The sequence below is a fragment of the Trichomonas vaginalis genome, chromosome V, assembly GCF_026262505.1.
Source record: "Trichomonas vaginalis G3 chromosome V, whole genome shotgun sequence".
Lineage (NCBI taxonomy): Eukaryota > Parabasalia > Trichomonadida > Trichomonadidae > Trichomonas > Trichomonas vaginalis.
In genome coordinates, this window is record NC_067207.1 from 33,206,645 (window position 1) to 33,228,243 (window position 21,599).

At 32.8% G+C, this 21,599-nt stretch overlaps 17 protein-coding genes across 17 annotated transcripts, besides 2 other annotated features; 12 read left to right on the forward strand and 5 right to left on the reverse strand.

The window, feature by feature from the left end:
- Nucleotides 1-6,254: part of a mobile genetic element that runs on past the window's edge.
- TVAGG3_0448470 (organellar and viral DNA polymerase type B) lies at nt 307-975 on the reverse strand (the record flags this gene model as incomplete). The annotated part of the gene is made up of 1 exon (XM_051234503.1): nt 307-975. The coding sequence occupies one exon, from the start codon at nt 973-975 to the stop codon at nt 307-309; it is 669 nt and encodes a 222-aa protein (XP_051104233.1).
- TVAGG3_0448480 (uncharacterized protein) lies at nt 993-1,769 on the forward strand (the record flags this gene model as incomplete). Its single annotated transcript, XM_051234504.1, has 1 exon — nt 993-1,769. The coding sequence occupies one exon, from the start codon at nt 993-995 to the stop codon at nt 1,767-1,769; it is 777 nt and encodes a 258-aa protein (XP_051104234.1).
- On the reverse strand, nt 3,071-3,925 carry TVAGG3_0448490 (protein of unknown function, DUF4106 family; the record flags this gene model as incomplete). Its single annotated transcript, XM_051234505.1, has 1 exon — nt 3,071-3,925. The coding sequence occupies one exon, from the start codon at nt 3,923-3,925 to the stop codon at nt 3,071-3,073; it is 855 nt and encodes a 284-aa protein (XP_051104235.1).
- On the forward strand, nt 4,281-4,856 carry TVAGG3_0448500 (uncharacterized protein; the record flags this gene model as incomplete). Its single annotated transcript, XM_051234506.1, has 1 exon — nt 4,281-4,856. The coding sequence occupies one exon, from the start codon at nt 4,281-4,283 to the stop codon at nt 4,854-4,856; it is 576 nt and encodes a 191-aa protein (XP_051104236.1).
- TVAGG3_0448510 (protein of unknown function, DUF4107 family) lies at nt 5,082-5,609 on the forward strand (the record flags this gene model as incomplete). Its single annotated transcript, XM_001296163.1, has 1 exon — nt 5,082-5,609. One exon carries the CDS (start codon nt 5,082-5,084, stop codon nt 5,607-5,609), a length of 528 nt encoding a protein of 175 aa, XP_001296164.1.
- Nucleotides 5,772-6,092, forward strand: TVAGG3_0448520 (uncharacterized protein; the record flags this gene model as incomplete). The annotated part of the gene is made up of 1 exon (XM_001296162.1): nt 5,772-6,092. The coding sequence occupies one exon, from the start codon at nt 5,772-5,774 to the stop codon at nt 6,090-6,092; it is 321 nt and encodes a 106-aa protein (XP_001296163.1).
- A 943-nt stretch (nt 6,255-7,197) lies between the features above and the next one.
- On the reverse strand, nt 7,198-7,629 carry TVAGG3_0448530 (DDE endonuclease family; the record flags this gene model as incomplete). The annotated part of the gene is made up of 1 exon (XM_051234507.1): nt 7,198-7,629. One exon carries the CDS (start codon nt 7,627-7,629, stop codon nt 7,198-7,200), a length of 432 nt encoding a protein of 143 aa, XP_051104237.1.
- A 331-nt stretch (nt 7,630-7,960) lies between these two features.
- On the reverse strand, nt 7,961-8,587 carry TVAGG3_0448540 (DDE endonuclease family; the record flags this gene model as incomplete). Its single annotated transcript, XM_001296161.2, has 1 exon — nt 7,961-8,587. The coding sequence occupies one exon, from the start codon at nt 8,585-8,587 to the stop codon at nt 7,961-7,963; it is 627 nt and encodes a 208-aa protein (XP_001296162.2).
- A 1,128-nt stretch (nt 8,588-9,715) lies between these two features.
- Nucleotides 9,716-21,599: part of a mobile genetic element that runs on past the window's edge.
- TVAGG3_0448560 (phage tail repeat-like family) lies at nt 10,981-11,799 on the forward strand (the record flags this gene model as incomplete). Its single annotated transcript, XM_051234508.1, has 1 exon — nt 10,981-11,799. The coding sequence occupies one exon, from the start codon at nt 10,981-10,983 to the stop codon at nt 11,797-11,799; it is 819 nt and encodes a 272-aa protein (XP_051104238.1).
- TVAGG3_0448570 (uncharacterized protein) lies at nt 13,044-13,413 on the reverse strand (the record flags this gene model as incomplete). The annotated part of the gene is made up of 1 exon (XM_051234509.1): nt 13,044-13,413. A coding segment is annotated over one exon (370 nt), but the record flags the coding sequence as incomplete, so codon positions are not given.
- Nucleotides 13,432-14,455, forward strand: TVAGG3_0448580 (phage tail repeat-like family; the record flags this gene model as incomplete). The annotated part of the gene is made up of 1 exon (XM_051234510.1): nt 13,432-14,455. A coding segment is annotated over one exon (1,024 nt), but the record flags the coding sequence as incomplete, so codon positions are not given.
- Nucleotides 16,137-16,292, forward strand: TVAGG3_0448590 (uncharacterized protein; the record flags this gene model as incomplete). Its single annotated transcript, XM_001313886.2, has 1 exon — nt 16,137-16,292. The coding sequence occupies one exon, from the start codon at nt 16,137-16,139 to the stop codon at nt 16,290-16,292; it is 156 nt and encodes a 51-aa protein (XP_001313888.1).
- TVAGG3_0448600 (phage tail repeat-like family) lies at nt 16,671-16,895 on the forward strand (the record flags this gene model as incomplete). The annotated part of the gene is made up of 1 exon (XM_051234511.1): nt 16,671-16,895. The coding sequence occupies one exon, from the start codon at nt 16,671-16,673 to the stop codon at nt 16,893-16,895; it is 225 nt and encodes a 74-aa protein (XP_051104241.1).
- On the forward strand, nt 16,944-17,528 carry TVAGG3_0448610 (His-Me finger endonucleases family; the record flags this gene model as incomplete). The annotated part of the gene is made up of 1 exon (XM_051234512.1): nt 16,944-17,528. The coding sequence occupies one exon, from the start codon at nt 16,944-16,946 to the stop codon at nt 17,526-17,528; it is 585 nt and encodes a 194-aa protein (XP_051104242.1).
- On the forward strand, nt 17,839-18,423 carry TVAGG3_0448620 (uncharacterized protein; the record flags this gene model as incomplete). The annotated part of the gene is made up of 1 exon (XM_051234513.1): nt 17,839-18,423. The coding sequence occupies one exon, from the start codon at nt 17,839-17,841 to the stop codon at nt 18,421-18,423; it is 585 nt and encodes a 194-aa protein (XP_051104243.1).
- TVAGG3_0448630 (uncharacterized protein) lies at nt 18,735-19,359 on the forward strand (the record flags this gene model as incomplete). Its single annotated transcript, XM_051234514.1, has 1 exon — nt 18,735-19,359. A coding segment is annotated over one exon (625 nt), but the record flags the coding sequence as incomplete, so codon positions are not given.
- Nucleotides 19,994-20,908, forward strand: TVAGG3_0448640 (organellar and viral DNA polymerase type B; the record flags this gene model as incomplete). Its single annotated transcript, XM_051234515.1, has 1 exon — nt 19,994-20,908. The coding sequence occupies one exon, from the start codon at nt 19,994-19,996 to the stop codon at nt 20,906-20,908; it is 915 nt and encodes a 304-aa protein (XP_051104245.1).

The following is a 21,599-nucleotide window of genomic DNA, read 5'->3' on the forward strand; positions in this document are numbered from 1 at the left end:
TTTTCAATGATTTTGGGTTGGGATTCCCAGACCAGAATAATTTCTAATTATAATTCGTAAAAATATATGTATATTTCATTATTACATCATTTAATATATTTTTAGTTAAATAGTCACTATTTTCACAATTTTTATTATTAATTACTGAACTAAACAGGTTTCAAATAGAAAGAGTATAAAAGATAAGTGTTTTTCTACATGTGTTTCGATAAGAATTATAATAATTGATGGTTTTTACAGCCAAATTTATTTTATTATTTAAATTTCAATGAAAAAAGATAAGAATTTTTTAATAAAAATTTTTTATTAAGAATTTTTTTTGTAAAATTGACACTGGGATGACGATAGGGCTGGGATCTTATCCACCCCGTTCATTTGGGAAAATTGCAGATCTATATTTATGAAAGGTACACTGCAAACCGTCGAGTTTGGATCAAATGCTGTAGTTGGTGCAGGAATATTAATGATATAAGTCATTAAATCATTAAGTGACGTAAATAATGTTGTCGTTTTTGATTTAATTTCTTTAGCATCTGTTATATATGGTAATTTTATTTCTGTAGTTTCTGAATTAAAGATATTCGCTAAAATGTTTTGTAAACTGTTTTGAACAGCTGTGTAAACCGTTGAATCCGGAACTCTTACGATTTCACCGTCCTTAATAAAAGGTATTGCACATGGTGTAGTGCTTGGGTCAAATCTTTTTGGGTTATGATTCAACATATATTCTAATGCTTCATAAACAGACCTATATACGGTTGTATTATCTTTTTCAATAATTTCACCGTCCTTTATAAACGGCATAGTACATGGAGTTAAAATAGGGTCAAACTTTTCATAGTCCTTCCATGTTATGTATTTCTCAGTATTTCCATCAGTGATAACAATATATTTGTCAGTAAGTGTGAGAGAGTATTGACCAAAATATAAACGTTTAGCTCTGTCAGCTCCATACGCATATGCAGCTATACTCATATTTTAATGAGAATAAAATGTTGTTCTATTTGCAAAGTACAGACCCAAACGAATACGGGACAGTAAAGCTACAAACAAACTTAGGTCTACAGAATGAGGCGCTTGCATTCAGAATGGTTGACTTCAATACTATCGCTTCATTCGTTATAACAGATGAAACAGATTTCATGGAGATTGAAATAGATGGAAAGAAGCACGAAATAAGATTTCACAATAATGTAGAATATAAGATGGAAACATTAGCTGGAGTGTTAAATGCTCTCATAAATACTACAATAAACAAGGATAACGAAGAAAACTTAATGAATGTTAAACTTATTGCAGGAGTTTTGAAGTTCAGTTATGCGAAGGAGTTTAAGATACCAAGAATGAGTCATAGAGTACAACTTCTTTTGGGTGCATACCATATGACATTTCCTTTGAAAAGTGTTGACAAAACGATTGAGATGAAATCTGTTCCATACGTATGTTATGGTAATTGTTTATACATTGAGTCTAAAATAGCTAATGTCACAGGCATTTCAGGAGTTAATAGTAAAGGTTCAGTAGAATATAAATCCTTCTGTTATGCAGTCAATTCAATGTTCATTCCAAACGTTCCTGTCATAGCAACTCATTTAGGTAAATGGGTTCGCATTAGTCCTCATAATTTGAAAGACATGCAATTCAGACTTGTTGACTTTCAAGGAGAGCCTGTAGAACTGAAGGCACCAGTGCGAATGACTGTTGAAGTTGACTTTTTAGAAAATATTAAATGCAACAGCTTACAAGAGAACTCAGAGCTAAAAATATAAAGTATGAATGTTATGTATTAGGTCATGAACTTTGGTTGTTGCTGTTTGATGAAACAAATGAGTTAGTTATGTCAGTCAAGAGAACAGAAAAATATTGTGTTAGTGAAAACTGCACCAAGTCAATAAGATTAGGTTTGCATTATGAAGATGAGTTCGATACTGTTGAAGAAGTTTTGGATAGATATTACAAATTGCTAACTTGAAATTTTTTTGACTGACGGCGCAAAGCGCCAAGATGGGCTCAAAGAGCCCTCCTGACTGCTTTAATTTACTAAAACATATTTCAAACAAAGTTTATATTCTGTTGAAAGTTTTGTATACTCGTTCGAATATTTATACTTAAACTCAACTCCTGTAGTTCCTGGTGTTTCAATGATGCGGATGTTACCTATTTTCATGAATAGTGGAGTTTGACCACAGCATTCGATTTCAGGGTCGAGATAGTCAATGACACATTGTTTCCCTGTTATTCGTGAGATAACATTTTCAAGGTCCTCCTTTGTTAGAATTATTTGGTTCTTGCTTATAAGATTTGTCAAAAGCTTCTTATCGTCTTTGAGTAAAATTGTTTGGTATAACTGAAGAAGGTAATGGTCTACGTTATCTGAAGGATTTGTTTGAACATTTGTGTAAGGATTGTCGTTGGCTTCTCTTGAAAGAATTTGGTCCAGTGGTGGATACTCTAACTTAACATCTGATGTAGCGTTAGCGTTTGAAGCTGTGTTTAAATTCACCGACTTAAGTTCTGGTTCTTTTTCTTTCAAACACTCTGAACTATAGTTCTTTATGACAATATTGTTTGTCGTTCGTGAGTCAACATTTGATGTTGGTTCAATTGGAACATTAACGGCACCAGCTAAGATGGATTTGCTTCTCATTTCATATAGAATAAAAACCTTTTATATGTATGAAATGAACAATATACTCGACAAGGGTTTGAATGTAAAGCTAACGAATGAAAATATTGTTGAATTCACTGAGACATGAGCTGTGTATAAAGATGTAGAACTACTGAACAAAAGAGCTAAGGGAAGAAGCAGGAATATGAACAAAGGGTGGAAGCCTATAAAAATTTATGTCAATGATGGCTCAGGAGGTTCAAACATAAAGTATGCAGAAAGTTATAGAGTTTATGCTCTCAAAGGTGAAAAGCCTTCATTTAAGAACAGCTATTCTAACGCATATCCTCAAAAGTTAACGGATGGGGAAGTGGATGATATGAATGACAGCAAAAATATTAACAGAAATGGCGACAGAGATGCATGGAATTTGTTTACCATCAGTCAATTGAAGGTTAAACTTTAAAACAATGTTGGTCGTTCCCATGGAATATTTTTGACTTTAATGGTATTAGTCATGATATGAATCTCAAGGTATGAACGAGGAGAGATGAGAGACTTATATGCTTCCCAAATTTCTTCAAAAGGTAATGTTATACTTGACTGTTTCCAAATGAGTTCAATATCATAACGTGAGAAACCTTGAAAGATAACGAAGTCAGTTATGAGACGTTTTATGTTTAAAGCTAAAAACCTCCATGTTTGCATAAGTATTGCTACAGTTAAATGGTAATGTCTGACTTTAGTTATGATGTTAGCTAATGGTGAGTCAGGCTTTGAAACTAAACCTTTTCCGGCGAAGTCGTCACAAACTAATAAAGTGTTTGATGGATATTTTTTGAAGGGGTATTTTGAAAGATTTGACAGAATGTAGTTTGTAAGTCGTTTCATATCGTAAACTCCTGAGTATTGACGTAAGTGGTGTTTGTCAATAATTCTTTCCATCTCCTCAGAAGTCTTTTGCATTCCTGACTGTATGAACTCTACGATAGCATAATATTTCCTCTTACGTCGAATGTAACGTTGAAGAAATTCAATGAGTTCACTGTCTGGAACTTTAACGACAGAGGCTTGAACTTTTGACATAAATGTTTTCGCTGTTGAGTCCATAGAGTCTGAAGTTGCTGATATAATGATTTGGTCATAATATGAGTCATTTCCTAAACGTTCTGTTATGAGTATATGACGAATGAGGTTAAATGTCTTACCTGAACCCATCTTTCCACAATAGAAATACACACCATTTGAACAGAACTCATAGTCCTTACTGAAAGGAAGAATAAGAGAAGAGTTAAGTTTGTCTGTAGTTTCATTCATGTCTTCATCTACGTCATGTATTAAATGCTTCATTTTATCTCCATTAAAAATGCAAGTCAGAAATATTCAGAACATAGCACCGAGTCTAACTGACAAGAGTATAAAGATATACTATGAACATGTTATGATGAAACCAACCAAAATTCAAGAAAGTCAGTATACTTATGAATATCCAAGACACTGGGTAGAGTATGTAGGAGGTGAGAAAGCTATTGAAATCAGACAGGTTCGAAGTATTCCAGCAGGAAGAACAATATTATTGAAGAACTTTAATGTTTTGAGGTATAATGATGAAACAAAGAAGTAAGATAGTTTCCCTGTTGCTGTGTATGTGAACTTAGATACAGGAGATGACATGAAAGTTTTTAATACAAAGCTTCAAACGGTAGTGAGAGAACAACTGACTGCGGAAGGACATCCATTACCTTCAGAAGTTACCATAGCATATAATTTTGAAACAAACTCAATAGATTTTAAAGTCGTCTCTGCAAAGAAGTCAGGTTTTACATTTAATGAAGCAGATGTATATTCGAATGAAAACTTCAAAGCTATTGCATGGTTAGATAATGACGATTGCTTTAAGAAAATCTTTAAATTCAGTGACTCAAAGATGTCAATAGATGACCTTCGTGGAATGTTACCATCGACGTTTACAGTAGAAGGTTCAGCAGGATTGCTTACAAGATTGTCAATTGGTGGTATTTGGTCTCGTGAGAACATTGTTATAAAATCCAGTATAAGTGAATTTGCTGAAGAATCTATATTATGTCTTTCAAACTACATGTATTCGCCGCCGAAGCATTATAGTATAACAAACTTTGTCAGTAAGTTTAACATAAGACTTGTCGAACCTTCTTCAATGAAAGATGTTGTGCTACCTAAAGATGGAAAGGATGGACTTGTTATTGAGATGATTTTAATAGCATATTAAATGAGTTTGTTCTTGAAGGTCATTCATGATGAAATAACTGTTGTAGAAGATGTTAGCAATTGTTCAGACATTTTGAAGCGTATAGATGATATAAGAAATAAGTTAGATAGACCGCAAAGCGGTGAGGGCGAAGCCCATGAGAATGTTTATGTTTCATTGACTTTCTCCAGTAACGAGAACTTTTATGAGATAATATTGAAGAGAGATGATTTTAATATGGTGTAAATGGTAGCTTGGGCAGCTTTAGGCGCAATGGGAACAAAAGCATTAGCATTTGGAGCAAAAGCACTTGGAGCTTATGACGCAGTAAATAAAATGAGTGGAGGAAGGGTTTCAAAGACATTAGATGCAAATAAAGGGAAGATTGGAGGCTGGGTTGCAAAGAAGTTAAGATTAAATAAAATAGGGCTCATAAATAAAGCATCCAATTTGGTTGCGACTGAGTCAGAAAATGCTTTAGGAAAGGACGATGAGTTTGCAAAACACGCAAAAGACTTTAATGACCAGATGAAAGGTGAAACAATGCATTTAAATAGATTCGATGGAACTAAAGAAAATGTTTCTTCTCCACCAGTAGTTCTTCCGTATGGTCCCTATGGAATGTATGGAAACCCTTACGAAAGACCATTTGACCCATTGACTGGTGGAAGTAACTGGTATCATTACGGCCGAAGAAGAAAGACAGTCAAGTTGGAGACAGACGTGAAGAAAGTAACTAAAAAGAAACCAAGGAAGAGAGTTATAAAGCAATGAATTCAACAGGGTGAAAAAACAGGTGAAAAAAGAGGTGAGATCTCACCACTTCACCTAAATTTATTTTTGTGCTATGTTTTCATACGTGTGAGGGTGGTGATATCATTTATTTTTAAGTTTATTTTTTATTTTACTGAAAATTTTTATTTTATTTTTATATAAATGACGAAAACTATTGAGATAACAAACTACAACGGTCATGAGTTCAAGAATTTGTTCTTCGTTCCTCGTGAAAATACATTCTATCAGATACGAGGGAGAAAGGGTAAAGTTAGTTTGAGCGTTTATGACTACAAGCATAATGGAAAGTTTATACAAGCATATGATACAAACGGTAAGCGTGTTTCATTAGCTTTGTCAAAACTTACTAACATTTATTTTGACAGTGACTTTGACCTATATGAAGAAGAAAATGAGTCAGAAGATTATGAGCTGTTATGTGAAGCACAGCAATGGGAGGAGTTGCAATACTTTTGTAAGTGAGAACGTTTATTTTTTACATTAGTGAGGTGAAGTGGTTGGTGGCTTTGTAAATATTTAAGGTTAAGTTAGTGTTGTCGTTTGATTTGTAAAATATACGTTAACAGTTTTGTAAAGTGTCAAATTCACATATCAGGTGTAAGGTGGAACGCAGTGCCTCCGTACACAACTAACCCATACTAACTAATGAATGTTATTATATTTATGGAAAGTGAATAATGTAACTAATCAATAACAATCAACAATCAACAATTAAATGAATGTTATCATATTAATGGAAAGTGAATAATGTAACTAATCAATATCAATCAACAATTAACAATCAACAATTAACAATTAACAATTAAATGAATGTTATTATATTTATGGAAAGTGAATAATGTAACTAATTAATAACAATCAACAATTAACAATCAACAATCAACAATTAACAATCAACAATCAACAATTAAATGAATGTTATCATATTAATGGAAAGCGAATAATGTAACTAATTAATAACAATCAACAATTAATAATTAAATGAATGTTATCATATTTATGGAAAGCGAATAATGTAACTAATTAATAACAATCAACAATCAACAATTAAATGAATGTTATCATATTAATGGAAAGTGAATAATGTAACTAATCAATATCAATCAACAATTAACAATCAACAATTAACAATTAACAATTAAATGAATGTTATTATATTTATGGAAAGTGAATAATGTAACTAATTAATAACAATCAACAATTAACAATCAACAATCAACAATTAAATGAATGTTATCATATTAATGGAAAGCGAATAATGTAACTAATTAATAACAATCAACAATTAACAATTAAATGAATGTTATCATATTAATGGAAAGCGAATAATGTAACTAATTAATAACAATCAACAATTAACAATTAAATGAATGTTATCATATTTATGGAAAGTGAATTATGTAACAAGCTAATATTTATGATATAACGGTTATAAAAGTGACATATATGATGTGACGGTTATAAAAGTGACACACCAAGAGTGGCAATTCTAAATCAAATTTAATTTTATATATTTTAATATATGAATAAAATAATTTTTATTAATAAGAATAAATATAATTTTTTATTAATAAGAATTTTCACTGTCATCTTCAGAAACTGATTCTTGATAGTTATATGCCTCGCTATTTTCATCCATGCTATCAAGATCTAAAAGATCCCATCTTTCAGCACCTCTACGTAATGGACGTCGGCACAAAAGTTTATTTGTAAGGCCTGCACACATTGCAAAGGTGTGATGATAAAATGTTAGATCACCCTTGATTTTCAATGGCCATTTACCACCAATCACTCTCCAGTATTGTTTGAGTCGAGAAAAATAATTCTCGACAATGATTCGATTACTGGAGAGTTTTCGGTTGTATTCCTTCTGATCATCTGTTAATTCTGTATTCCTTTGACGTTTAAAAGGAGTTTTTGCCCATGGTATTATATCATTAATACCTTGATATCCTGAATCTGCTAATAAGCATGGCTCTGTCTCAATTTCTGCATTCATTCTTTCTTTTTCTGCTTTTAAGATAGAAATGAATTTTTTGTTTTTTTAAATAATCTAAAATCATGTCTTTTTCCACGGATTGGTTTCGAAAAGTGAAGTAATCTTCCTTTGGGACTGACAAAACATTGAACTTTGACACAACACATTTTATGTTTTCCAGAGTAATATAAATTTTGATCTTTTGCTCTTCCAATTTCTTGTACTGTAGCGTCCAAAGCTCCAAGCATACCGGGATATTCGGTAGATTTTTCACTTTCGTCCCACCGAATATAGGGTCTCCATTTGACAAAGTCCTCACCAATTTTTAAACCAATTTTATTTATGATATCCATTACAATAGCTCTTGTATGTGTTTTTTGATTCCAAATTGTGCTCCTAATTCTTTAAATGAACCAGAATGTTTCAACCAAGTTAATGTTATTAGCAATCTCGATTCCAATGATACTCTAGTGTGTTTATAATGATTGTGTTCAAGAGTATTAAAATAAAGATGTAATAAATCTCTAAAATCTTTGTATGTCAAATTTGTCAATTTTGTGAGACGATTATTTTGTTGCTCCCTTAAAATTTCTTCGATCCTAATTTTTAGTGGTTCTTTGATCTTTGGCTCTGGTACATCATTTACAGGAACATCAACAAATGATTCCATATATTCTGCTTCTCTTTGGGTAAAAAATGAAATTGGATCTGTTGGATCGATTTCATTTTCTGAAATTTCAGATGAAGTCGCAATTTGAATGGGATTAACCGCTGTCACGTTTTCTTGTGCTGGAGGAGGAATTTGCTCTGTTGCAGCTGGTTCCCTTTCTGATCTTGAACGGGGCACAGTTGCTGTAGAAGTTTGTGTTGGAGCAGGGTTTTGTACAGATGCTTGAGAACTTCTTGGTGTTTGCGAGTTTCGAGTTCCTGATGCTTGCGAACTTCGAGTACTGGATGTTGTTCTTTGTCGATTGGACATTAATGAAGTGATAATTGTTGATTTCAAAAATTTTATTTATTTTATAAAATTGATACTATATTCAATTTTTAAAAGCACAAAGATGTTCGGCCATTTATGAAGCATTGAATAGAATTTCGACAAGAAAAAATTATTATAATTCTTGTATTGATAATAAGATTTTGCAAACAATTAAAATTATATGGAGTATGATACAGATTATCTTCCAAATACAGCAAAAATATATAAAATCGATTTATTAATAAATCCAAGGCGTCTTCAGGCTTAAAAAGATTTTTTCGCCTGTAATGTTTATTATTATCTAATAACTTATCTTATTTTCGCACATATAATATTAGTAGATTAGTACAAATAGTATTTGATGGATACTAGTTGAAAATACCATTTTTAAAAAAAATTAAAAAAAATACTCATTCCTAAAATTATTTTTTATTACTAGGATATCATACAGTGTTTCATTATTTATAATCAAATTAAGTAAATTTGCAACTGACTTTTTAGTATATTTTTTTTGAATGCTTTCAGAATTATATTTGCTACTAAACAGAATTGTTGTTAACTTTATTATACGATTTTAAAGTTTTAATGATATACTTTTCTGATAATTACAAAACGATATGAACTTTTTCTGATAATACGATTAATTTTTTAAAAATAGTTTTGGGATTCGGTTGTATTACTTCTCAATAACAAAGCAATTCACAAAGATTTTTTGAATCTAGAATGGCTGTTTATCCATTTTAGACTGCTCACAATATGGTTTTTCTGCATACTTGCCGAAATCAGAGATCTAAAATCAAACAATCTCGATAACAAATACCTCAATCCCACTTTACTGGTCAAAATTCTTGAAGTCTTACTTTACTGCACTAATTAATCATAATTTACCTTTAACTAAAAAAATATTACATAAATCTAACAGAAAAACCTTTAGCAATAAAAATACATTTGCTCAAGCCTATCGGCAACTCAAATCTAAAAAACTTTTTATAACATTCTTATTACAATTTTTATTTTATTCTTATATTTATATTTTATTCTTATATTTATATTTTTTAGTTCACTTTTTAAATAATGATCTTTAGATTGAACCAATAACGCGATTTAAAAAAAAAAAAAAAAAAAAAAAAAAAAAAAAAAAAAAAAAAAAAAAAAAAAGGTAGTGGGGCTTCCAGGCACTTCGTGCCTTCTAGCCCTGAAGATGTTTAGTATAAATGAAGTCTTAGAGGACAAACATGACTATGAGTTTTGATATGACAAGATAGAATATGAGAGAGGTCCTATAAACCGGAGAAAGTGTTATATAAACATCTGTCATATTACTCAGAATATTATACAGAATTCAATAAAAATATATTTTAGGTGAAGAGGTGAGATTTCACCTGTTTTTTCACCTCATTTTTCACCTCTTGAATTTTCATGAATTTCATCGTAAAGACTTTGTCAAGATTTCATCGTAAAGACTTTGTCAAGACTTCATCGTAAAGACTTTGTCAAGACTTCTTCGTAAATGTTTTGTCAAGACTTCTTCTTCGTAAATGTTTTGTCAAGACTTCTTCTTCGTAAATGTTTTGTCAAGACTTCTTCTTCGTAAATGTTTTGTCAAGACTTCTTCGTAAATGTTTTGTCAAGACTTCTTCTTCGTAAATGTTTTGTCAAGACTTCTTCGTAAAATCAGACAAAAATATATTTTAGGTGAAGAGGTGAGATTTCACCTGTTTTTTCACCTAATTTTTCACCCTCTTGAATTTTCATGAAATTTACACCAAAAATAATGTTTAGGTGAAGAGGTGAGATTTCACCTGTTTTTTCACCTCTTTTTTCACCCGTTGAATTTTCATGAAATTTACACCAAAAATAATGTTTAGGTGAAGAGGTGAGATTTCACCTGTTTTTTCACCTAATTTTTCACCCTCTTGAATTTTCATGAAATTTACACCAAAAATATATTTTAGGTGAAGAGGTGAGATTTCACCTGTTTTTTCACCTAATTTTTCACCCTCTTGAATTTTCATGAAATTTACACCAAAAATATACTACTAGGGTCATTTACGAAGAAGAAGTCTTGACAAAACATTTACGAAGAAGAAGTCTTGACAAAACATAGACAAGAAAGTTCATGAGAAATTAGATGAAGAAGTCTTAACAAAGTCTTTACGAAGAAATTCATGAAAATTCAAGAGGTGAGAAATGAGGTGAAAAAAGAGGTGAAATCTCACCTCTTCACCTAAAATATATTTTTGGGTCATTTACACTCATTTACGAAGAAATCTCAACAAAGTCTTTACGAAGAAGTCATAACAAAGTCTTTACGAAGAAGTCACAATAAACATCTGTCAAAAACCGCTTTTCTGTCACTTTTCAGGAAAAAACATTTTTATTATATATATAAAATGAATTTTACAAAACCACCGTTACCCTTCTTTGGAAATAAGAGTAGATGTAAAGATATTCTATTGAGAGAACTTAAGAAACTACCGAATGGTCTAACATTTGTAGACTTGTTCGGTGGAAGTTTCTATATATCTCATTTGTGCCATACAATATTTCCTGACTCAAAGATTATATGCAATGACTTCGACAACTATATGAACCGTCTCAAACATATACCAGACACAAACAAAATATTGAAAGAGTTAAAAGAAAAGATACCTATAGGTAAGATGGAACGTATACCATTAGATAAGAAAAATACTGTCAGAGAGGTTTTGAAAAAGGCAGAGTATATTGACTGGGATAGTATATCTGCTAGACTATTATATAGTGGTGCTATAAGAGTTCATGACATTGAAACACTTATGTCAAAAGTTTTATATCTTAACTATACAAATGTTTTCAAAGAGAACATAGAAAAATATATTGAGGGTATAGAGTTTGTGAGATGTCATTGGACAGAGTTGTATGAAAAATATAAAGACAAGGAAAATGTTTTCTTTATAGTGGACCCGCCGTTCTATAACACATGGGATTTTCAATACCAAGTAGACTGGACTTTGAGAGACTCTTTAGAAACTTTAGACGTTTTACATAACCATCCATGCTTTTACTTTACATCCGATAAAAGTGGTTTGGAAAGTGTCATGAGATGGTTAGAGGACATACATGACTATGAGTTTAGATATGACAAGATAGAATATGAGAGAGGTCCTATAAACTGGAGAAAGTGTCATAACAAAGAAATTTTACTAGTAAGTAAATGTGGTTTGAAATAGGACTACTTGTTTTAGGTTTTTTCCATTGTGTCATTTATTTCTTTGACGTGGCAGAAAAGTACAGAGAATATGAAGATGAACCAATGCCTGCAAATGTTCAGCATATGTACTCGTAAGAGATATTTTTATCTAATATTAAATGGACGCACAGAACTTAGCGAATGCACAGCAACCTGGACAACCAAACCCAGAGAATATTCCAAATGAAGTTAGAATACAAACTGCAATGGCAAACTATGGTCAAGTGCCAACAGATGTACAAATGCAAACTGCCATGTCAAATGACGCTGCGTTAGGTTTGCCACCATGGTATGCAAATATGAGATGGAAAGAGTTTTATACAAACCCTGAAGTGGGATATAAACAACTTTATGCAGATGACGCGAACACAGGAGTTGACCCAGAGTATGTTTTCTACCAGAGGAGAAATAGAATGTATGAGCTCCAGTTAAAAAATGCAATGGAACTCAGAAGGAAACGTAAGAGACTAGGCGGACATTAGATTTTTACATATAGTAAAATGGGTTTCTTCAGTAAGATAGGAAACTTCTTTCGAAATGTTGGAAGAGGTATATGGAATGGAATAAAATCTGTCGGAAGAGGAATTTGGAACGGAGTCAAAAATATTGGCAAAAGAGTAGGTCAGTTCGTTGGTATTATACCTAAAGACCCTGAACCAGAAGAGCAAGCTCCTGTTATACAACAGCCTGAACCTGCACCACAGTCTAGTTGGCAACCAAATCCAACACCTCAACCGTATTAAAATTATATTTTTACCGTTCGATAGTAGTTGTATATGAAACTAAGTTCTAAGTAAAACGCGTGGTATAATGGAATTATTCTCTTTCTTCCATCTGTAGTAAACCATACTTGAAAGTCTGAAATACTTCCACTCGGTGGTTCATATAGCTTTGTAGGTTTTTCGTAAAAGTCATTTGCCAAGCATAAAAAAGAGTTTTGTGCACCAGAAAATGAAGCATGAACTATAATAGCATCTGAGTCGAAAACATTTTCATATGTTCCATTAGGGTTTTCGACTTCATAATAGTCCGGGTGTACTGGATACCATGCAGGCTGATTTAACATCCTCATAAATCTATGCCATGCCAAGTTGTTATATTTTGTAGAAATATAAACGTTTTCTCCAAGGTCTTCTATTCTATTGATTTTAACAGTTGCATTTTTCCTGTCATATATAATATCGAGATGGTATTCTCCTTCGTCAATGTTGTACTGTTTTGCATATTCGAGATAGATATCGTTTATTTTTTCTTGAAAAGCTTGAAGAGTTGTTTCTAAGTTTACAAGCAAATTCACTTGTAAAAGTTTTCCCTGTTCAAATTTCTCATACGTACGTTTTTCTTTGTTATAGTATCGAACTTCAAAAGCGACCGTAAATGGGAAACCATGTATGGCTTCTGAAATGAACTTCATTCTACGAAAGCCAATAGCTTTTGTGACGGATGGGTCTCTTAACCATCTTAGTGGGTAGTCAAAACGATAGCCTTCATGCTTTACGGTCTCTGTCTCAAACTTTTGACCGACATTAGTAAAAAGTTCATCTAATGGTTTAGTTGTAGCAACTCTTGAATTTTCTTTTTCTATTGAAAGCATATTTTATCTAGAATAAAAATGTCGAAAGAAACAGCGTCTATGAGAGAAATACAACACAACCGACAACTCATTGTGCAAGCTCTAAATAAGAACACAACAAACTTTTCAAACTATTCTAAGATATCTGAGTCATTGAAAGAAGGAAACTTAAAACTGACATTAAACCCTTTAACAGACGAGTTTCTGTTTCAAGACAGTAAGAACCATACTGTCTGTGTAAATCCAACAAAAGGAACTTTAAACGAGAAACCTATAAAAGAACTTCTTTTGAAAGCAGATGTTGACAACAAAGCTGACAAAGAGTATGTAGATGCAACAAGAGACTATATTCTCGCATGGACAGATAGAACATACCCACAAAAACATCATACACATAACATCTATGACGTAGATGAACTACCAGCAATGTTAGATGACAAAGCGGATAAAACATATGTTGACAATAAAATGTCAAGTGAAGTGACAAGAGCTGACAAAGAATATTCTAAAAAGACTCATACACATACCATATCTGATATTACAAACTTACAAGAAACCTTAAACAAGAAAAGTGACGTTGGACATACACACGATTTCTTCGCAACTGTTGGTATAGAAAATATTGAAGGAACGGTTGAAGAAACTGGTGGGGATGTATTAAATTGGAAACCTCCTAACTTTCCACAAGGTTTAACATCGGAAGAAGACATAACAACGATGAGATACATTAGATGTAGAAATGTCTATGTCATGGAGGATGAAAACAAAGTTAAATTCACTGCTCAAGATTTATATGACAACAAAGCTGACAAAACATATGTTAACGATGAGTTAGATAAAAAAGCTGACAAAACATATGTTAACGATGAGTTAGATAAGAAAGCTGACAAAACAGAGCTTCAAACGTTAAAGACAGAAATACTTCAAACAGTATATCCTATAGGTTCTATTTACACGTCAATGAACTCTACCAGACCAGAAGTAGTACTTGGTTTTGGAACTTGGACTCAAATAGTCGACAGGTTTTTGTATTGTGCAAACTCTTCAAAGGAAACAGGCGGAAGTAAAACGATTTCAGGTGAAAACCTACCTGCGCACAGTCACTACGTAGATTTAAGTACATCTCAAGCAGGTTGGCATAAGCATAAATTTTGGGATTGGCACGCCTTGACAAAAGGTAAAGGATATGATGTTAAAGACGACGTTAAGTTTGCTATAAATTGTTACTGGGATGACACGCAGGGAGAAGGAAACCATACACATTTCGTTTCAGGATATACGCAAACAACGGGACAGAGTAAAGAATACATGCCACCTTACATGACAGTTTACGCATGGTATAGAATTGTTTAGTCGTCATTTTCAACTTCTTTAGCATATTCGTCAGGAGTTGTCTTATATTTGTTAGGAACTGTCTTTGAAAGTATACCACTTGAACTTTGACAAGTTTGAAACGAGGTCTGACAATAGTAGTTTTATCTTCTGCTTGCAGTGTGTACATTTTGCCATGTTTGCCTAAAACTTCATAATATTCTCTTGTATACTTTCTTCTATTTTTACGAACACGAATGCGAGTACCTGTCGGGTTCCCATTGTTGTCATAGTCAATAGTATTTTCATATGGGTCGCGTTTAGGTATTTCTATTTTTACTTTGTCACCTTTCTTAAGTTTGAAGCCTGGCATTCTTTCTGTTTGTCTCTTTTGACTAAACTATTAAATATATAGTCTTTCTCTAAGTCAGGGTTGTTTTTCATTTCTTCGGGGGAGTGGTTTCCCAAACCTTTTTGTTTACGGCTATTGTAAATATTTAAAACTTGTCTCATCTTTGCCATGGAGAAGTGTCTATATTTGTCGTCATATGACATTTCATCTACCTCACCACCTTGTGGTTGGTTTAAGTCTCTTAAGATTTTTATACAACTGTCAATGACACCAAGAGCAGAATGGTTTTGGTCGACAATGAAATATTGGTTTACATTTTTTGAACGCAGATAGTTTTTAATATCGTCTGATTTGAAAGAACTTTCACAGTCAGATGTCAGTTTTGTTGGATGGTATTTGTCAACGAATATTGTCAAAGCAGTTTTCACATCTAAAATATTTTTGGACTGTAATGGTATGGCTTCACAGTATCTTGTGTTTTGACCAACAAATATTAGCCAGTATGGTGGTCCATCTTCTCTATACCTCGGAATGTTTTCCAAGATATCCATAAACCAAGCATTTTGGTGTTGAACTAAAGATTTTTACCATGAGTGCTTTCTTTGTTGCTTTAGAAACATACGGGTCCTTGTTTGGATTCGTCATTTTTATCCTATAAGAAATGGGTTTATTTGGCGCATTAGCAGGAGTTGCATCCAGATTTTTGCCCGCAGTGGAACAATAGCCAGAGGTGTATTTGGAGTTGGAAGGAAGATTTTGAGTACATTAGGTATACTTAAAGAGAAAGCACAACCTATTATACAAACTGTACAGAAAGGTTGGGAGGTAGCACGAGATGCAACAAATCTTATTCCAAATCCTGAAACAAGAGGAAAAGTTCAAGGATGGATGGACAATGTAGGAAGACAAGCAGGAAACTATTATAACAAAGCAAATGACTACTATAACCAAGCAGGACACTATATGGACCAAGGTGAAAGATTCTTTAACAGAGGATATAACCATGCACAACAGTGGGTAAACAATAACCAACCTCAACCGCCTCAAACTTGGGGAATGTAAAATTTTTTACTGAGATGAAATGAACAATACAGCATTGAGACAAATGGGCTCAAGATGGATTTGTCGGCTTCCAGCAGTTACACAACCACGTGTTTGTCAAGTTCTTCCTATACCTCAGGAAGTTTTAGACCGACTTAAAAAACCTAAACAACCAGTTGAAAACAAAACAAACTAAAATTTTTACTGAGATGAAATGACCGAAGAAGTTGAAACGGTAGATTTGACACCACAAACAAAAAGTTCAGAACCATTGTCAAAACCTGTCAAAGAACTTACAGATGAAGAGAAAAATTCAATAATAGAAAGTGCCAGGTCTGGAAATACAAACCCTAACTATAAAGTCACTTTTCATAGAAATGGAACGGCTAGTATCTCAAAAAAGAAACAGACTCTCACAAATAAAATATTGAAGTCTGAAGGAGCTTTCGAGACAACAGATGGAAAAGTTTACTTCACTGACCAACAGTTCATTATAGAACATCTCATTGACTTAGAGTCGAAATATTCTAAACTTTACAACAAACACAAAAAGTTGAAAGGAAAACAAAAACAAATGGCATATGATATTTATGAAGATGTTGACGACACAACTGTTCCTGCAAGTGAAGTAAAGTCAGAGGAACCGAAAAGTGACGAAAAACCGATAGAAGAAGAAAAACCAAAAACTGAAGATAAACCAAAACCAAAGTTTAGTTTCCAAACTAAACCAAGTCAACCTTCATTAGCTGGTATGGGTTGGCGTCAAAGGCTTTTGGTAGCCGGTGGTTACGTAAAGTAAAGAGAAAAACATATATTTTTTAAAATATATTTTTTTATTTTATTTGAAATGTACGCCGAGTTTGTTGGAGAAGACCGTTGGAAAACTTGTTTGTTAGATGAGAAATATGAAATTCACTGTTGTGAGTCATTTGAAGTCAGAAACAAAAAGACAAAAAGAGTTTTAAGCGAATGGGAGCAAAATAACGGATATGCTAGGATGAGGATTGGTGGGAAACACTATCTTAAACATGTTGTCATTGCAACTCATTTTATACCGAACCCTAACAATCTACCTTTTGTAGACCATATAAACCATATAAGAAACGACAATAGACTTGAAAACTTACGCTGGGTCACTTGTTCTGAAAACAGTAAGAACAGAGGCAAATTTGGAGATATAGTATTCGAATTTGTCGACGAACTAGAAGATGAAGCAATTGAAATTACAGACTATGGTAAGCATACGTTTGAGTTTTACTACTATAGCGAAGAACAGGACTCTTTCTACTTTTATACCGGCGTAAACTATAGAAAATTACAAGTATGTTTTACTAAGGCGGGCTGTGCTTATGTAAACACTAGAGATACAGATGGAAAATACGTTCAAATACATCTTAACAAATTCAAGAAGCTATATGGCATACCATTTTAAAACATTTTTTAAAACAGTATATTTTTACATATATTAAAATGTTCAGGTTGAAAACAAAAACAAAAGCAGCAGATACAAAACCGTTAGACTATATCTTTACAAACGCTGGTAGGACTATATCAGATGAAGAAATTTCATCCGGCTCCTACCGCTTTGACTTTCCAATTCGTTGGCTTCAAAGTCCTTCAGATGCAAAGGCAATAGGATTTAGAAGAGTTTTGTTTTCAAATAGAACTAACGCTTTTATGTTCGCAGTATATTTTCATGGGCAATATAGAGTTCTGATGGTCTAATAGACAAATTTGACGAAATGAGAATCTTTACAATTCGTTCAGACGAAAGTCTTGAGAAGACTCTAAATGACTTTCAAACTCAAATAAACAAATACTACTGGGAATTTCAAGAAAAATACGATTCTTTACTAAATGGAACATACTATCTGAAACTAGAATATGACAAGATGAACTCCACAGTTTCATTTCAAAGGATTGAAAATAACCCTCCAAGAGATACACAGTTTTTATTTTGGCAAGTAGACAAACGTTCTTGGGCACAATTTCTTCGGTTACTAAACCAGAACGAACCATTACCACCTGACGGTCCGTTCTGGTTTATACGCCCACCAACAGATTTGACAGTTTATAGAAACGTGTTTGACCCTCAAAATGTCATGTGTCATGCAAGTTTCAGTTCAAGCAACAATAGTTTTCTTTGTATTGGTAAGGACTTTTATGACTTTGCTTCTAAATTCTACGAACCACCTAGTAACAGTTTCTCTGACTTTCAAGTTTGGTTCACAACAAATGGTGTGCAACATATTGTTCCATTGTACTACGACTTTTATCTCGAATTGTCTTTCATATATAACTACGGAGAAGTGCTGAAAAAGTATTGAAAAATGAGTTTTGGTTAGATGGGTATATCTAACCTCTTTTCTAACCTCTTTTCTACCCTCTTGAATTTTCATGAATTTCTTCGTAAATGTTTTGTCGAAACTTCTTCATCGGAATGAGCGTAAATGACCCAAAAATATATTTTAGGGTAGATGGGTATATCTAACCTCTTTTCTAACCTCTTTTCTACCCTCTTGAATTTTCATGAATTTTCATGATTTCATCGTAAATGTTTTGTCACCTCTTGAATTTTCATGAAATTTCCTTAAGATAGAAAAAAAGTTTAGTTTTTTATTTTTATTGTACGTACTGAATGACAGTCGAAGCAAAAACGTTCACGAACAAATCTAATGGCGAAACATTCACAAAAGGCACTTACAACGGTATTGAAGTCTTACGTAGAGACAAGGATGGTTATATAAATGCAACAAATATGTGTCAGCAGTTTAGGAAAGACTTTAGAAGGTTGTTGGAAAATAAGTCCTGGGAAGAGTATTATACGGCATTTTGTGAAGAATATACCAACCCGCGGAAAACAGCGGGTTGCTTTTTATACAAGGTTCATGCAGGAATTCCTGATGAAATCAAACAGGTTAGAGGAACGTATGTAGACCCAAGACTTGTAAACTATATTGCAATGTGGGCTTCTCCAAAATATTGTATAGCAGTTGGAAAAATTCTGGACTCCATAGACAAGAAAGTTCATGAGAAATTAGATGAAGAAGAACTTGAAGATACAGTAGAGAATGCAAAACCTTTGTTCGAACAAGAAGTTAGAAAAATGCATGAAAAACAAATAGAACATGAACGTGAGATATGTTCTGGTTATAGAGATTCTCCATACGAACTAGACCAATGGGAACAAGAAGATTTAAAGAGAGAATTTAGAGAATATGAACTCGCTAAAATTTCATTAGAAGCTGCAGAAAAGAAGTTAAAAGTTTGGGGTCGTTTTGTAAAAAAATATTGTGAGTAAATGAACCATTTTTTTTTCGACAAAAATAATGTTTAGGTGAAGAGGTGAGATTTCACCTCTTTTTTCACCTGTTTTTTCACCCTCTTGAATTTTCATGATTTCATCGTAAATGTTTTGTCAAACATGAACGTAAATGTTTTGTCGAAACTTCATCGTAATGAGCGTAAATGACCAAAAAATATATTTTAGGTGAAGAGGTGAGATTTCACCTCTTTTTTCACCTCTTTTTTCACCTCATGAATTTTCATGATTTCATCGTATATGTTTTGTCAAGGTTTCATCGTATATGTTTTGTCAAGGTTTCATCGTAAATGTTTTGTCAAGGTTTCATCGTAAATGTTTTGTCAAGGTTTCATCGTATATGTTTTGTCAAGGTTTCATCGTAAATGTTTTGTCATGATTTCTTCATCGTAATGAGTGTAAATGACCCAAAAATATAATTTAGGTGAAGAGGTGACATCTCACCCGTTTTCTAACACGTTTTCTAACATCGTAGAAAACTCTCGAAATTCATGAATTTTGACACTTTCACAAAAAACATAAAAAATAAAGTTAGTTTTTTAAAAAAAATATTTTTTTATTTTTATTGTAAGAACATGTTAGCAACAACAGCACCAAACTCGTTAGTCATGAATCCTACGTCAATGTTAGTAGAGATGAAAAGCTTCATTCCTTCTTCATATACTTTCGAAACAGAAATCCAGAAGATAAAGCAAGAACTTCTCCAAGGAGATTTAGATTGCACTGCAAAAGATGAAACAAATGAACAGTATCTTTACGACATGCAGGACCTCATCGACCATCTACCTAAACTTCCTGAAATCCAACAACAAAAACTCACTATTCCTGAATTCGACGAAATTGAAGTCAAAGCAACTGACTCAGTAGAAATAAAGAAGTTCATACGAAAGGTAAATTATGAATTCCTTGGTTTTCATTGCAACCACAAAGTCATGGACAAAGACTGCGATATGGTATATAAGAACATCTCTGACATATATAAATCTGGGGAGTTTAAGACCTACGACAACTTTGTTTCGTTAGTTGCTGAATGTGTATGGCAGATAAGAGATAAAGATAGAAGAGGCAAAGTATGGAACGAACAAATAAGACCAACTGCTTCAGATTTAAAGAAAACCATTGACGCCTTAGTCGTACTTGCAGGTAAGGTTTCAGAATATAACGCAAAAATGAACCCGCAATGTTCTAAATGTAAAGCAGCAATGAGGAAATATAACTACTCCGTCAAAGAGATAGAAAGAATGAGAAACGACTATGCAGATTTAAAGAAAGAAGCAGAAAAGCCAGCAGAAAATAAAATGGACATGTTAGAATTTCTGAACAAAAACTATCCAACAGCAGAAGATTTCCTTCTATCTGACGTCAAGAAGAAGTATAAAGAAACTTTCGGTATCGTTAAAACATTCGATGTACTGACAGAAGAAATAGAAGCTACGAAATTGTTTAGGATTTCAAATATACATCATACAATTCATGTAAAACGCTTATAAAATAACAGGTGAAAAAAGAGGTGAAAAAAGAGGTGAAATCTCACCTCTTCACCTAAAATATATTTTTGGGTCATTTACGCTCATTACGAAGAAGTCTTGACAAAACATTTACGATGAAATCATGAAAATTCATGTACGAAGAAGTCTTGACAAAACATGTACGATGAAATCATGAAAATTCATGAGGTGAAAAAAGAGGTGAAAAAAGAGGTGAAATCTCACCTCTTCACCTAAAATATATTTTTGGGTCATTTACGCTCATTACGAAGAAGTCTTGACAAAACATTTACGATGAAATCATGAAAATTCATGTACGAAGAAGTCTTGACAAAACATGTACGATGAAATCATGAAAATTCATGAGGTGAAAAATTAGGTGAAAAAACAGGTGAAATCTCACCTCTTCACCTAAAATATATTTTTATTGAATTCAGCAACAAAAATCTGAGTAAAATGGCATATGCTTGCTTCCCTCGGAAAACCGAGGATAGAGATTCCGTATGAAAATTTCATGAGTTTCCTTAAGATAGAAAATAAAAGCTAGTTTTTTTAAAATATTTTTTTTTATTTTGTATGTAAGAACAGGAAATGTCAAACACTGAGTTTGAAACAGTTAGAAAGATAGACAATGACACCAAAATGGTTAGAATTGGTGATTTAAACGTAAGATACTCAAAGAAATACAACAAAT